This window comes from Durio zibethinus, chromosome 7 (genome assembly GCF_047325235.1).
Source record: "Durio zibethinus cultivar Kanyao isolate XHJ-2024 chromosome 7, ASM4732523v1, whole genome shotgun sequence".
NCBI lineage: Eukaryota > Viridiplantae > Streptophyta > Magnoliopsida > Malvales > Malvaceae > Durio > Durio zibethinus.
In genome coordinates this window covers 24,583,110-24,597,644 of record NC_143168.1, presented here as the reverse complement: position 1 = coordinate 24,597,644, position 14,535 = coordinate 24,583,110, and the positions used below count along the sequence as shown (strand labels likewise).

General features: G+C 36.8%; 1 protein-coding gene and 1 pseudogene across 1 annotated transcript; one reads left to right on the top strand and one right to left on the bottom strand.

Annotated features, from left to right (window-relative positions):
- The first annotated feature begins 349 nt into the window (after window positions 1-349).
- LOC111277112 (hypothetical protein At1g04090-like) lies at window positions 350-4,311 on the top strand. The gene is made up of 2 exons (XM_022863294.2): window positions 350-778; window positions 2,221-4,311. Exons 1-2 carry the CDS (start codon window positions 670-672, stop codon window positions 3,810-3,812), a joined length of 1,701 nt encoding a protein of 566 aa, XP_022719029.2. The 5' UTR covers window positions 350-669; the 3' UTR covers window positions 3,813-4,311.
- A 23-nt stretch (window positions 4,312-4,334) lies between these two features.
- Window positions 4,335-13,840, bottom strand: LOC111277857 (protein CHROMATIN REMODELING 20-like; annotated as a pseudogene).
- Window positions 13,841-14,535: the final 695 nt, after the last annotated feature.

The window sequence follows — 14,535 nt, the reverse complement described above, 5'->3', positions numbered from 1 at the left end:
TTAAGTATAAAAATTCCACTTAAAAATAGATATGATGAATTTTCAATTATTAAAATTTGAAATAAGAGTATAAAAAGTAAAAAATTTTTATCAAATAGGGATTCAACGTAAAGAATACAAAGCGAGAGCCAAAATGTGGGATCATAATTGGAAAATTGAAAGTTGGTAAGAGGGCAATGCAAAATGATTAAAGGGAAAGGAAGGAGAGTGAAGTACAATCTCTTTTAAACTGAGAGTAGCATTATTTTGATGTCAAATGCTAAGGTAAAGCGTGGGGGAGGTTTCCTAGAATGAATTGGTTTGAAGCAAAGCAAGCTATAAAAAAAAATCAAGACATTTCATAAATATCATCACCATCATCAAGCTTTCTATCTAAACCAAAACATCTCTTCTCTATTAAAAACCCAAGTCGAAACTTTTCTCTAATAATTTGTTTTCCAAGAAGAACTTGTGTTAATTTGTTGGTTACCTTTGAGAGAGAGAGAGAGAGAGATAGAGAGGGAGAGGGATTGCTTTGAACTTTCTCTTCTTTTCCTCCCTCTTCTCTTTCTCTTGGAGATTTTTCTTTTTTGAAGAAAAGAAAGTTGAAGGGTTTGAGGAGGGTGATATTATTGAAGATAATTTGTGGGTTTTTCTTTTTTTGAGTTTGTGAGAGTTTGCATAGTGAAGATGTTGGGGTGTGAATGTTTTTGTTGGCACAGACAGACTGATCATGAGTTACCTTTGCCTCTGCCTCAGCCTTTTTCTTTGCCTTCACCAATTCCAGAATGGCCTCCAGGTACCCTTGCTTTTCTATACAAGCTATAACCAAAAATTCTCCTTTTTATGTCTTTGGGGTTCCTTTGTTTTTTCTTCTTAAATTGAAATTGTGTTTTCTGTTTCCCTTTCAAAATATTATGATTACTATATGGGTTTTTTTTTTCTCTCTTTTCCCTCCCTCATTTCTTTTTTCCTCTTTGGAAATTGTCTTTCTTTTGATTATTTGGTAATTATTTGGATAATACAAGAAGTTTAAAAAAAAAAATAGAATTTTAGTTATCCCATTTGGAAAATAGAATAATTATCCTATGGCATGTTTTATTTTTATATTTATATTTATATTATAAATATAAACAAACTAACTACCAGAATATGCTACCGTATATGCCTCTTGGGTTTTGGGTTTCTCTCTCTTATTTCATTGTAATGGTCCCAATATTTGCTTTGGGTGTGTAAATTAATGGGTCATTGATGCATTGGAACTTTGGAAATCTTTTTTTTTTCCCCTCTAATCCTTGTTTGAAGTTTTGTTATTTTCTTATTTGTTTCCCCTTTCTTGGAGGAATTTCCTTCATGTTCTTAAACATTAAATGAAACAACTATACTTCTAAAAGCTGGCACCATTTTTTAAAGGGTTATTTCTTGTTTCTAGAGAGCACCAAATTTAACAATAGGTTTTTTTTTTAGCTTTAGAATTTGTTATTAATATATAGTATTGTACTTCGGTGGATAACCAAAGCAATAGCTTAAGCAACTTGAACATGAAGTTCAACATTTTTATTGTCAAAAACATTCTAGACTGCTTGAAAGTTGTAGTCAGCACTGAATTTTGGAGTGCAAAATTTTAAAAGCTACAAGTTTATAATACTTGACGGAGTTCTCTTTTCTAAAAGAGATTAGAATCTAATTCTGCTTTCTTTCTTTTTTATTGAATTTTTGGGTATTTTGATTTGTTTAAGCTTAGAGGTGTAGGTGCCCCTTTCCTTTGCTTTAAAGAAAGTAAAATTTTGATGCTTGCTTTATGTAGGGACATTATCACATCCACTAACAGTGTAGTTTTTAAATCTTAATGTTATGATTAGTAGGGTGACACATAGTATAGTAAAAAAAGAAAATTAAAAAAAAGTGGGACATATGACAGCTTTTTCATTCTGCTTGTGAAGTAAAAAATTGCATTGTTAGTGTATAAAATCTAAAATATTATTGGTTTAGTCTTGAAAGCACCATAGTTTCTCTTAAAAAGGGTAATAATTGCTAGGCCAGGCTTTGGTTGTTTGGCTGCCTATTTGTTGATATGATTGATAACCAAGAAACAAGCCAACTAACATTCCTAGAAATTCTGTTTGAACAACTGATAAGCTTACCTAATTTATCCAATCATTCTGTGGTAGTTTTGCTTTCAAACATCATGACTAGATATGCTAACTTGATTTCGATAATGATGTACTACCATTTTCTCAGGTCAAGGATTTGCTACTGGAAAAATAAACCTAGGAGAATTAGAAGTGGTTAATATTAGTAAGTTTGAGAGTGTTTGGAGCTGCAATTTGTTGCGTGGTAAAGGAAAAGGTGTCACGTTTTATAAACCTGTAGGGATTCCGGATGGATTTTTCTGTCTCGGTTATTACTGTCAGCCAAATGACCAGCCACTGAGAGGGTATGTTCTTGTGGCTCGCGAAAGGGTACCTTCCAGTCCAGACATTTGTTGCATCTATGACTCAGATTCAGAACTTCCAGCGCTAAGAATGCCTGTTAACTACTCATTGATTTGGAGTACAGATTCACATGGTAATGGTCGTGGTTTCTTCTGGCTGCCAAACCCGCCAGTGGGTTACAAAGCAATGGGAATTTTGGTTACTGACAACCCAGAGGAGCCTAACGTGGAAGAAGTTAGATGTGTTCGAAAAGACCTTACAGAGACTTGTGAGATTGGGGATACCATACTTGCCAATGGTACAAACACATTTCATGTTTGGAACACAAGACCATGCAAAAGGGGAATGTTTTGCAAAGGAGTTTCTGTTGGGACATTCTTCTGCAGCAACTACTTCGTTTCTGAAGACGAGGTGTTAGAGATTGCGTGCTTGAAGAATCTTGACCCGACACTACATGCAATGCCAAATTTAAACCAGATTCATGCACTCATCAAGCACTATGGCGCAACAGTTTTCTTTCATCCTGATGAAGATTATATGCCGTCGTCAGTGCAATGGTTTTTCAAAAATGGTGCACTTCTATACACAGATGGCAAGCTTAAAGGTGAACCTATTGATTGTTGGGGCTCTAACTTGCCTGGAGGAGGGACAAATGATGGTGCCTTTTGGATAGATTTGCCAGTAGATGATTATGCAAGAAATTATGTTAAGAAAGGAAACTTGGAGAGTGCAGAGCTCTATGTTCATGTAAAACCAGCATTGGGTGGAACATTTACTGATATTGTGATGTGGATTTTTTGTCCCTTTAATGGACCGGCCAACCTTAAGATTGGGTTAATGAATATACAAATGAACAAACTTGGGCAACATGTGGGTGACTGGGAACACTTCACTCTCCGGATAAGCAACTTCACTGGAGAACTGTGCCAAGTATTCTTCTCACAGCATAGCGGTGGTGAGTGGGTTGAAGCATTCAACTTGGAATTTATTGAAGGTAACAGGCCAATCGTTTACTCATCCAGACACGGACATGCTAGTTTCCCACATCCCGGGACTTACCTTCAAGGCTCGGTTAAACTTGGAATTGGAATTAGGAATGATGCTGCTCAAAGCAAATATTTTGTGGACTCAAGCATTAGATATCAGATTGTTGCAGCTGAGTATCTTGGAGATGGAGTCATCACAGAACCATGGTGGTTGCAGTTCATGAGAGAGTGGGGTCCAACCATAGTATATGATTCACGATCTGAACTGGATAAAATAATTAATATGCTCCCATTGATTGTTCGATTTTCAGTGGAGAACATCTTTGACCTGTTTCCAACAGAGCTTTATGGCGAGGAAGGGCCAACTGGACCGAAGGAGAAGGATAATTGGATGGGAGATGAAATATGTTAGTTTCAGCATATATGCCTTTGCGCGAAGTCGATATCTTCCCTGCTTTCGAGTGTACAGTCATACTGAGCATGGTTTTGGTGTATTCATGGACCTGTAAGAGCCCGTATGCAATTAAGGACATTGCTTCCCTTGTAAAGTTGGCTGAAACAATGATTGGATTTCTTCTTCAAGAACGAAGGATGCACTAATGCTTCTGGTACAATTTGGTTATGGGGACAAGGCCACACGTTCATGAGTCAATTGCAGAGGTACTATGCGTCCATGCAGCCCTTCTCTTATGCAATTTGATAAAGAACTCGGAACTTGTATAAAAATTCTGCAGTTGCCATTCATTCTAGTTGATTCTTAAATATGGTGTTATGTTATAGCTCCTGTACTAGTGCTTGTGCTTGTATGTGATTTTGCAGATATGCCATGAAATCTTTGAATTTCGTGAGCAAAATTTGAATTTGAAAAAAAAAAAAATGAAAGAGCTAAAGCTCTCAAAGTATCTGTCAAACCTGTGTTTGCGTCTGTTCTTGTGATTCTCCCTGTAACTTTTCATGTCTTATTCAGCAGTCTAAATAACGTATTAGATGGCTGTGCGATGGCCTCACATTGAATGGATATCTACTTAGATTATAAAATTTTACAGATAATCATAACTTGTTATGAGCTCTAAAAGCCAAGCAATAAACAATGATACATGTACTGTTTAAGCCTCAAGGATGGACGCAAACTCAAGACATGAAAAAAAAAATGTAGCTAAAGCATTTTAAGCAGGTAGATATTTAATGCAGCAGAAGAAGATGAAACTTTCATGACTCGTTTCATTAAAATGAGTCCTAAAACTCATATTTACAGTGAGCAAATTCCTGCCATTCAAATTTACACTGCCTCCTATCTTTCCCCCTGCAAAATATCAAAAAGTCAACCTTTTATCTAGTTTTTGAAACCAGAACTAGGACAACATCCAAGACCCCCATCCATCCCTGGAAGAGAAACAAAGAGATCCCTGTGTAAATGGGCAAGGGGGCCAAAAAAGAAATCTGTTCAAAAGGAGATGGAATTGACATGGACAATCACAATAAATAGCATTTGATAAACTAATTACGAACAAGAATTTTATCACTCTCTTTGTTACCTTGCCATTTTGCTATCTCTGTTCAAGTCCTTCCAGCTTATCTTCTGGGCACACTCCCCTCATACAGTACTACAACCAACTTTTGTGCCTTGGCTTCTAAGAGTAAGCAGGTGGGCAAGATTAGTGCATTTCCGTTGCACAATGCGACTCCTAAAAATACCCTTGGGTTGTGTAAGGTGAGTCATCTTGGGCTCTGGTTTAGGAGGGGGCACATTTGGAACAACAGGCTTGCGCTCTGCCGCAGATTCATCAAGGGATACTGGTTGTACCTCCTCCCATTCAAAGGATTTCCGATAGACTTCCCAAGCCATATCTTCCTCCTCCTTCGATAGCTTTTCATCTTCATTCTCTTGCAAAAGAGTCTCATGTTCATGGTAATTGGCAATCCACCTAAATACATCAATAAGGAACAAGTTACTCAGATTATAAAAGGGGACTCATGTCAAACTTATTTGATTGTAGCGAAGAAATTTTCTTTATAATGTATTACATAGCACTCAAACAACAGAATCAGATAAAGATGCATATAATTTTATTTATTTTTTTAAAAACAGAAAAATATCATGAATCCAATGCAAAGAATGGAGTTTACCTATTCTTTGCTAACAAAATCTGAAATTAAGAGACATAAACAAATAAAAACATGACAATACCTTGGATGATGCTTGCCAAGTAAACTTTCCATTAATGTCAGAGGAACAGCTTCCATGGAAGAGAGGCATCTTCTGCTTCAGTGACTTTCCAAAATCATAGGTCATTTTTTTGGTTTCCATTATCTTCACTAAGTTCCATCAAAGTATCAAAGTTCTCTTCGTCACCAAATTCAAACAGATGTAACATCTCCTCCTTGGAAATAGTCCTATGTACTCGTTGTCTATCTACCACCCTTGCAGCAAGATCTTCTTTCGTCACCTATTTGCACCATTTTTCTAGTCAAAATGTAATTGAAGAAACAAAAACCAATGAAGAACAAAAAGTTTCGCTTACCTGAGGCTTATCAATTTTTTCTTCCATAGTCCCATGTGCCATCAATTGATAAGCAAACACTGGCTTTGTCTGGCCATACCTACAGTAATAGAAACACATATTATGCAGTTAAAACATGTGAGAGTCAAAATTAACTTTTAATTAACAGAAATAAATGACTTAAACCCACCTCCAAGCCCGATATATAGCTTGAAGATCTTATGTAGGGTTCCAAGAACCATCAACAATAATTACACAGTTTGCAGCATATAAATTAATCCCAAGAGATCCAGCTCTGGTAGAGACCAAAGTACACTTGACTCTTTTATTCATTGGCTCATTAAACCTCTCGACCAACTTTTGTCTTTCAGAACTTGCTGTTCTTCTGTCCAGCCTGTATGGCAAGTAGCAAAGAAAAGAGAGTTTGAGGCATCTTTATTTTCAGAATTTCTGACTACATGTCACACTTACAAACAACAGTCTTGTTAAGTACAAACTTAGAACACAATATGCTATAAAAATAAACCAGCTTCCCAGCAAAATCAGGTACACTTTTGGAGAAGTTTACAACATAATATGCAGCAAAAATCATTTTATAGAAAAGCAGTCATATTCAAACACACATTCACCATACAACCATGTGGATTAACAAAAAGTTATGGTGTCAAAAGGGGGATGACGTTAAACAAATTTAAAAAATTCTAAACAGTTTTCACTGATATACATGCACCTATACTAGTCTTTCCCCTTTTTCCAGAAATTCACCTTTTTTCCGTGTCTGGGTAATCTTGAAAGATAAAGTTATATCAGATCTAGAGTTGGAATGCTCTGACTAAAAACCAGCGCCTTGTCACCCAAATCTGAACACATGTTTATGATGTCATACGGCAAAACCATTTTTGCCACTGTATTCACGCTCTTTATAATTATTTTCAAGAAGAAGATCTCTCCACCAACCCTAGTAAGGGTAAATATTCAAGCATCAGAATGATAAGAAAGTAAATTTAATATAGACATGCTATTGTCTAATGAAGTTTTATCACAGACACTAACAACAAATAAAACCAAATAAATATTCGCATATCTTTTGAATAAAACCACAATCATTTTTCTTGTGCAGAGAATCATTGATATTCCTTGTTTTCTCTGTAATCATGACGCAAAACCATTTAACCACAAAAGTTAAACAGATGAAAACCTATGATTGAATAGAGAAAGCTATCCAATGATTCTATAAACAATCAACATGTCTCAATGACTTGAAATGGATGAAGAAACTGCAAAACTTCAATACTCATTGACTACAAATTAGTCAAAATTTGTCTTCAGAATATACTGCCAAATTTACTGACATGACCAGCTAGCATTCATTACCTGGCTCGTGAAAGCAGTAAGACCAAAGCAGACCAGACCTGGAAACTGACCAGATTGTGCAATTGGCTTATACTAAATTTGCAATTTCACACCCTCAAAAGACAGAGTATGCATCTGATCTTCCCCCTTCCCCCATTTTCTTTTATGGCGGAGAGAATTGATTCTTAAATCAACACACATGTTGCACTCATCCAAGCTAATAAGTTGAAACCTACTCCATATTTATCTAACTAGTAATGAGTGTACATTATTCTATCCAAACTTCAAAAGAGATATTTCCAAATTCAAAGCAAGTACGAGGACACAAAAATAGTACCCCCCAAATTACACAGATCATGAGAACAAATAAGCATACGGCTCTAAGACCAAGCAACATCAGTTCACTGCATTCATAAAAAAATCAACCTTATCTAGTGGAGCCATAAATTTAAAACTAACATATTCAGCATGCACGTATGACATGTCCACATGTTAAAAATGTTAAGGAAACAAGAAAGAGAAAGAGTGAATACCTCCAACAGCCACATTATAATCTATATTTTCATCACTAGAGCTGTTATCTGCAAGAAAGCTTTCAGCAACATCTTCATGACTAATATAGCCTCTATCTTCTTTGTTCAATTGCAGTATCCCAGGATGGTTCCATATCTACTAAGTAAAGAGCATATTATTTTCTAAACAAGTTGAAGTGCGTCACTATTTGGATTAAGAAAGAACGGTATATCCAGCTCTCTTTAAAATATCATCGATCTACTTTGGCAATCCAGTAAATCTCAGGAGCACATCTATCGTAATTGATGATGCCATTTCATAAAAATTTTAAAACAATTAACTTTCATCTAAAATTTTTATTCCAGAAGCACATTAGGCTTGAAGATCCTTGTTGCATCAGTTAATGCTCTAGGATGTTGCATGTGAAGAATCTTGGACAACTCTTGGTGAGACTAACAGGACAATGTGGAACCTCAGTGATTTGAGCTCAGCTTTGAAGTTTTCCATACATCTCTACATATTCGACTTGGTTAACTGGATTTACCTCAATGTTCTTTTTTTATTGGTCCATTAATAAGCAAACAAGCCAAACCAAAATTTTGGACATATTGATCCCAAGTCATCAGAGAGTTGTTTCCATCCAAAATTTAAAGGCAAAATCACTTAACACCGACAGGGGTTGTGCGGCCATGCATGCATGCATGCATCCATGTGATAAAGCAGCTTTATAAACTTAAAGAACAAGCTGTATAAACTGATACCTGAGCCAAGGCCTAGTACCCAGCAAAAAAACTCTTCCTTTTTTCATTAGAAGCACTGCCATTTGTAAATCCATGTACATCAAGGAATCTCTTGTAAAGCTTTCTCTAAAGCTTCCTCTGTAGTGGAGAAAGTTTTACAGCAATAACAAAGACAGTTTTAGGAGGCAAGTCTTTTTTCACCATGCTCATATCCATTCTCTGACCGAATCCTTTTAATTGTTCATAAAGGATGTGAGACCTTTGATTCATAATTTTCACATCTTCACGTATTGAATTTGTGTGCTGACCATTTTCTATTGGATACTGGAAGCTGGATATACAGAAAACCAAGATTACATCAAAATGAAAATAAAAATAAAAATAAAAAGAGACAGGGAAGAATGTGGATAATAGCCTTGCCGGTTCGGAAACTCATGGCTGCTGCCAAGAAAACCTTCTCTTACAAAATCAACCATCTGTTCCAAAGGAAACCCAATAAAACTGTGCAAAATATATTGGAAGAAGAGATAATTTGCTTAAAACTGTTAGTGCATGCGTTTGTGTGAGTTGGAATATTATGGGAATGTTCCATGGGAGATAGTTTAGGAGGGATTAATTAGGAGCATTAATGTGTAATTTGTAATTGATTCTCTTTCCTTAGTATTGTCTATGTAATGAAAGGCTAATCCAAGGGACAAAAACAATATCTCAGACGGTAGTACTCCATGAGATTGTTATGAAGTGGTGATCCAGTTAAGGCAATCCTCCTCTGACACTTCACTTGTTTCAAGGCCCGGGTTGTATCAGCCCAGGTGTTCTTAATAGTATGGGCTTCATCACAAACTAGTAAATCAGCTCCATCCTGGAATTGGAAATAAAGTTTTATTCAAAGGCAGCAAAACCTTAAAATGGATGTGACAGAAAGCATATTTGTCCAGAATTAATGCAAAATAAAGATAAAGATATATAATTATATATGTCAAATCATCAGTTACTGGCCTATGATACAGTCAAAACACCCCAAATCATACAATGCCGGTGTCCATTTTTCAATTTGAAAACAAAGTCAATGCTTCAATAACCACACGGGCCCAGCATTGTAGTTCACATCAAATTAATGAAAATTTGATTTCTTTTCCACTACTAAGTACCAGTGCAAAAGAAAACATATACTAGTAGTTCTTATGCAAGAATGCTCACGGCACATGGTTTTAATAGAATACAATCTAAAACCATTTTGCCAGAAAGTAGCAATTTCTAAACCGATCAGATAATAATCTTGGTTAACCCTGCATTCAAATCACTATTCTCCACAAGTCAAATTTACCATATGAAATATAATCATTAACAAATTCATGGCATATTGCTGAAGATAATGGCAATCACCTGCAGAGCATGACAAATATCTCTAGCCATGTGCTGATCCTTCACATGCTTTCCAAGAGACAAGTTTCGAAAAGCAGTATAGCCAATTAAAAAAACTCCACCTCTAAATCTCCACTTGGCAAGCAATTCTGTCCGTCTCTCCTCGACAAAAATTAATGATTTCAGCAAGCATAATTGGCCTCTTTATTGGGCAGCGCAAGATGATTTCCCTTTTTTTTCACCTAAAGACTTTATTGCACAAGTTCACAATCATTTCTAAGATCATGCAAATGTGTTTATGCTTCCCATGATAGCTCTCACCCTTCCCTGGGTTTTACCTAGTATTTGTCCTCAAGAACATGCAAAAACTTCCTTCTTATCCTATCCTATCTTGAAGCTGATAAACCTAATCTCTGCTGCATAGTTACTTCCTCTAGTAACCACATATTTTAATGAATTTGGCTTCTACAACTCCAAAACAGCAAATCCTATTTTATGCTAACAAGTTTCAATTTTCCAAGAGCAACTGCAAGGCAGGATTTTCCATTCTATATGGATCAACTGTACTCTAGCCAAAGAAAACAAAGTCTTTGTTTTACACTGACACTTACAAAGGCATAAAATTTGGCTATGCCATGATTTATGCACGTAATAACACTCATCTATAAGGTTACAACTATAGTAAAACATGGCAAAATACGATAAACTTCTAAAGTTCTAATTAAATATTTAAAAAAAAAAAATTGAACCTTGGCGCATCTTCTAACATGAAGATATGAAGGGGCTTTACTTCTGAAGGTCTCCACTTCATGAACTCCTGCCGCCAGTTATGCAAAACATTTACAGGAGTGACAATTAGTGCAGTTTTTCATCCCAGATCAACACTTCTCATGGCAGTGTACAAGAATGCTATAACCTAAAAGTACAACTAGACATGTCAGCCAAGCTAACCACCCAAAAACATGGACTGAAAGGAACACAAAGTGATCATTAGCAATGGAGGCACCACAAGGTCAGAGCTAAGACACCAGAACATATACTTGCAGGCATGCCTGCATAGACACACCAAAAGAAAAGGAGGCAGAAGGGGAGGAATAGAGAGATATGAAGAAGAAAGACTAAATATACCTGAAAAGTTTTACCAAGGCCCATTGTGTAAGCTAGAATGCAACCAAGACCTTTAACTCTAGACTTCATTTTTTTTTATTGACTGTGTAATGTTCTCCCACATAAATCGGATCCCTGCTATCTGCAGCAACAAATAAACCAAAACAGCATTCAACACAGTTTGAGCTTATTAGCATTAGCATCAATAAAGACCTTCAATCAAATTCTCTAAGAGCCAAAACCAATAAATGGATGAAAAGAAAAAAGAACCTTTTTAACATATCACTCCCCAACACAACTTCGAAATGTTCAAAATAACATAAAAGCTTATAATATCAGTCAGTGGGAGAAAATATTGCTATAAGAATAGTTTGACGTATCTAGTTCCAATCCTTTGTCCTGATATATATTTTAATGAGAATGCTCATAAAATCCAGATTTACTATGTTAGAAGTCAATTTTGATTTCTTGTTGAAAGATGCATATTAGTATATAAAAAAGAATTAACTACAACCAGATGATATTTTTCAGCATACTTGGATATTACATAATCAAGCAAATTAAATTAAATTATAGAATGCTGAAAAACCAAATGATGAAGACCAACAGCAAGTTTACATCATTAACTCAATGCAAGTATGAAAGAGAAACCTGATGGACTTTCAATTTGGCTGATATACTCTGAGGAATCCTTACAGATTCTTCACCATCGTCCCTCCTAACATTCACTATATAACCAGTAATGGCATCACCATGCACCTCTACAATAGCTCATCTAATAAGTTCCTATTGTAGCTCGAAGAGTTCATCATGTTATATTTGGCTGAAAACTGCATTGACTTTAAGTGCTTCTGACGTTCCTATAAAATTGGGAGCACAATGCAAAATTCAGTACCAGAAACCATTTCAATTGAAAACAAAGCAACTCAATATAAGATACCTTTTCTATTGCAATTTTCGTCTTCGTCTCTTCTCCTAATTCAGCATCATCAAGAATCCTTTGAATTTTCTTTTTCCGCTTTCTCTTAGACCTAGTACAAAAACAAAACTGGATATCAACTTAAACAAACATGCATTAACATATCTGACAGTGTTAAATGCTAATTTTTCAAATTGAACTCTGCCAAATAGTCACCATGAAACCTCTTGTCATTCAAAATCAATGGCTAATAGAAGGCATGAGACTATAAGACAATGGAGCATAATTACATAGCACCCATGGTGAGTCAAACTCATGAGTTTAATTGTTAACTTGTAAATAAATGGTGCATATTATCTTTAAATGGAAAGACCAGGGGCGAAGACTAGCAAAAAAAGCATAAACTAACAAACTAAATCCATCAAAACAAAATCTGAATATTAATTTATCGAACAAGAGATGATGACATTTATGCATAGGTTGTAAGGATGGTACATGCATGAGCTGCATGGTTTAGAAACAAGGAATACATTGACACATTAATCACAACACCTAGGGTCTGTCCCAGCTCTAGGAAAGAAAATGAGTACTGAAAACATTAGCTTGTAGTGTATGACAAAGAAAAATTATCTAATAAGCAACATTTATGTCCTATAACTAACACTTATTAAAGAGCATTCTTGACTCCAATAAGATGTGTCACAATACTATTAATACAACCTGGAAGAAGGCAAGCAAATATAAATTTTTTTAAATCATATAAAAGATGAGGAAAGAAGAAAAGAAATATAGACCACAGATTGTCTAAAATTTTCAGATCTCAAAGGAATATCCTGTACCTGATGGTAATATTAGTGTCAGCATCTGAATTCTCTGACTCACTGTCGGAGCTAGAAACCATTGTATCTTGAGATCCTATGGCTCTCTAATTCTGATGTTAATTTTTGCAGAAGACTTGGCAAGCAGCGACGACGTTGCCAACCAGAGGCCTGGACCCCAAGCAAGCATTCTTCACCAATATTCTTCCTTATACACTTGGTACAAAATAATGTTTTGCATGACTTGCTACTTACTAAGTCATTGCTTTGTCCACACCATCCACAATAACACTCTGAGCTATCAGCATCCTGTCACAATGGAAAAAGTCCTATCTTACATATTTACTAATCAATTATAACAGAAGCACCTAGTGAAACAAATTATGTAGTGGGGTCTTTCATGGTAATTTTTAATAATGTATCACCAAAATATTGTGGACACTACCATTAATTTGCACAATCAGTACCTTCATATGTATCTTCTCTTCCAACAAGCATTTGCAATCCATGCAAATAATTACTTTAAGAAACGGGTGTTGCTGCACTTCAATGGCCACTTTAGGACATACAGTACAATTAAACTTATCAGTCAGACGCTGCGAAGAATTAGATTCAACCCCAACAGCATCACCGGTTTTTTCTGGCAAAGTAAACCGATCCTCCAATTTGGAGGAAATCAATTCATCCTTCTCCGTAATATCAACTTCATTATCACTAGCTATGATAACAGTTCAAGCCTTCTTATTATTGTCATTAGACTCCATATCTTCATTTGAATGCTTGGACCCTCCAGGTTTACCTGAATCAAACATATCTGACTCAACATGCCCTGAGGACATGCCATCAGGACTAGATTGTCGCCTGTCCAGCTTACAAGATTCAAAACTTTCGAGCACACCAGTCTTCAAATTCTGACAAGCAATCCCATTCTCATCATTAGGCAAAACTTCCCTATCTGCTTGATTTTCCTTGCTTGAAATTGAGTTAGAATCATCTTCTAAATGCTGGGACTGATCTAAGTTGCTTTCCATCACCTGAAGAAAAGATCAAAATTCTCTGAGAGGGACCAGCATGCATACGCATATGTTATTCTTGCATGCACAGGCATATCTTATTAGTTTCATTTGAGGCCCTAAAGAATCTTGCACAATAGTCTAACATAATGTACACCATAGGGGGCATGTTATATTAATGGGTCATAGGTATAGGCTATTGTCACGGGTCGAGACTCAAGCTCCGAACCCGCGCGGCTCCGGGACCCGAGCATTCACCCTTCCGGCGTCCCAGATCAGCCTTTCGCCATGGTTCACACCCTTGTGAGGTATTGTCCGCTCTGGCCTCCCCTAGCCTCACGGTTTTGTCCTACAAAAGGCGCCTCACAAGGCGGAGATGGTGTGAATCCTTTTATACCCCAGGGACCTTCCTATTATGTTCGATGTGGGATTCAGGACTTCCCCTTAGGTCCGTGACATTCTCCCGCACCCAACCTCGTGACGCCCTCGTCACGGAGGCCGGCCACCCTGCCTACCTCCCTCGAGGTGCTCGGCGTGGATCGAACGGTTTAGGGCTGGCTCTGATACCACTTGTCACGGGTCGAGACTCAAGCTCCGAACCCGCGCGGCTCCGGGACCCGGGCATTCACCCTTCCGGCATCCTAGATCAGCCTTTCGCCATGGTTCACACCCTTGTGAGGTATTGTCCGCTCTGGCCCCCCCTGACCTTACGGTTTTGTCCTACAAAAGGCGCCTCACAAGGCGGAGATGGTGTGAATCCTTTTATACCCCAGGGATCTTCCTATTATGTTCGATGTGGGATTCAA

What these genes read in the sequence shown, in the direction of transcription:
- LOC111277112 (XM_022863294.2), top strand. Translation starts at nt 670, where the DNA reads ATGTTGGGGTGTGAATGTTTTTGTTGGCACAGACAGACTGATCATGAG. An exon ending in AATTCCAGAATGGCCTCCAG is followed by an intron (nt 779 to 2,220) that starts GTACCCTTGCTT and finishes CCATTTTCTCAG; the next exon opens with GTCAAGGATTTGCTACTGGA.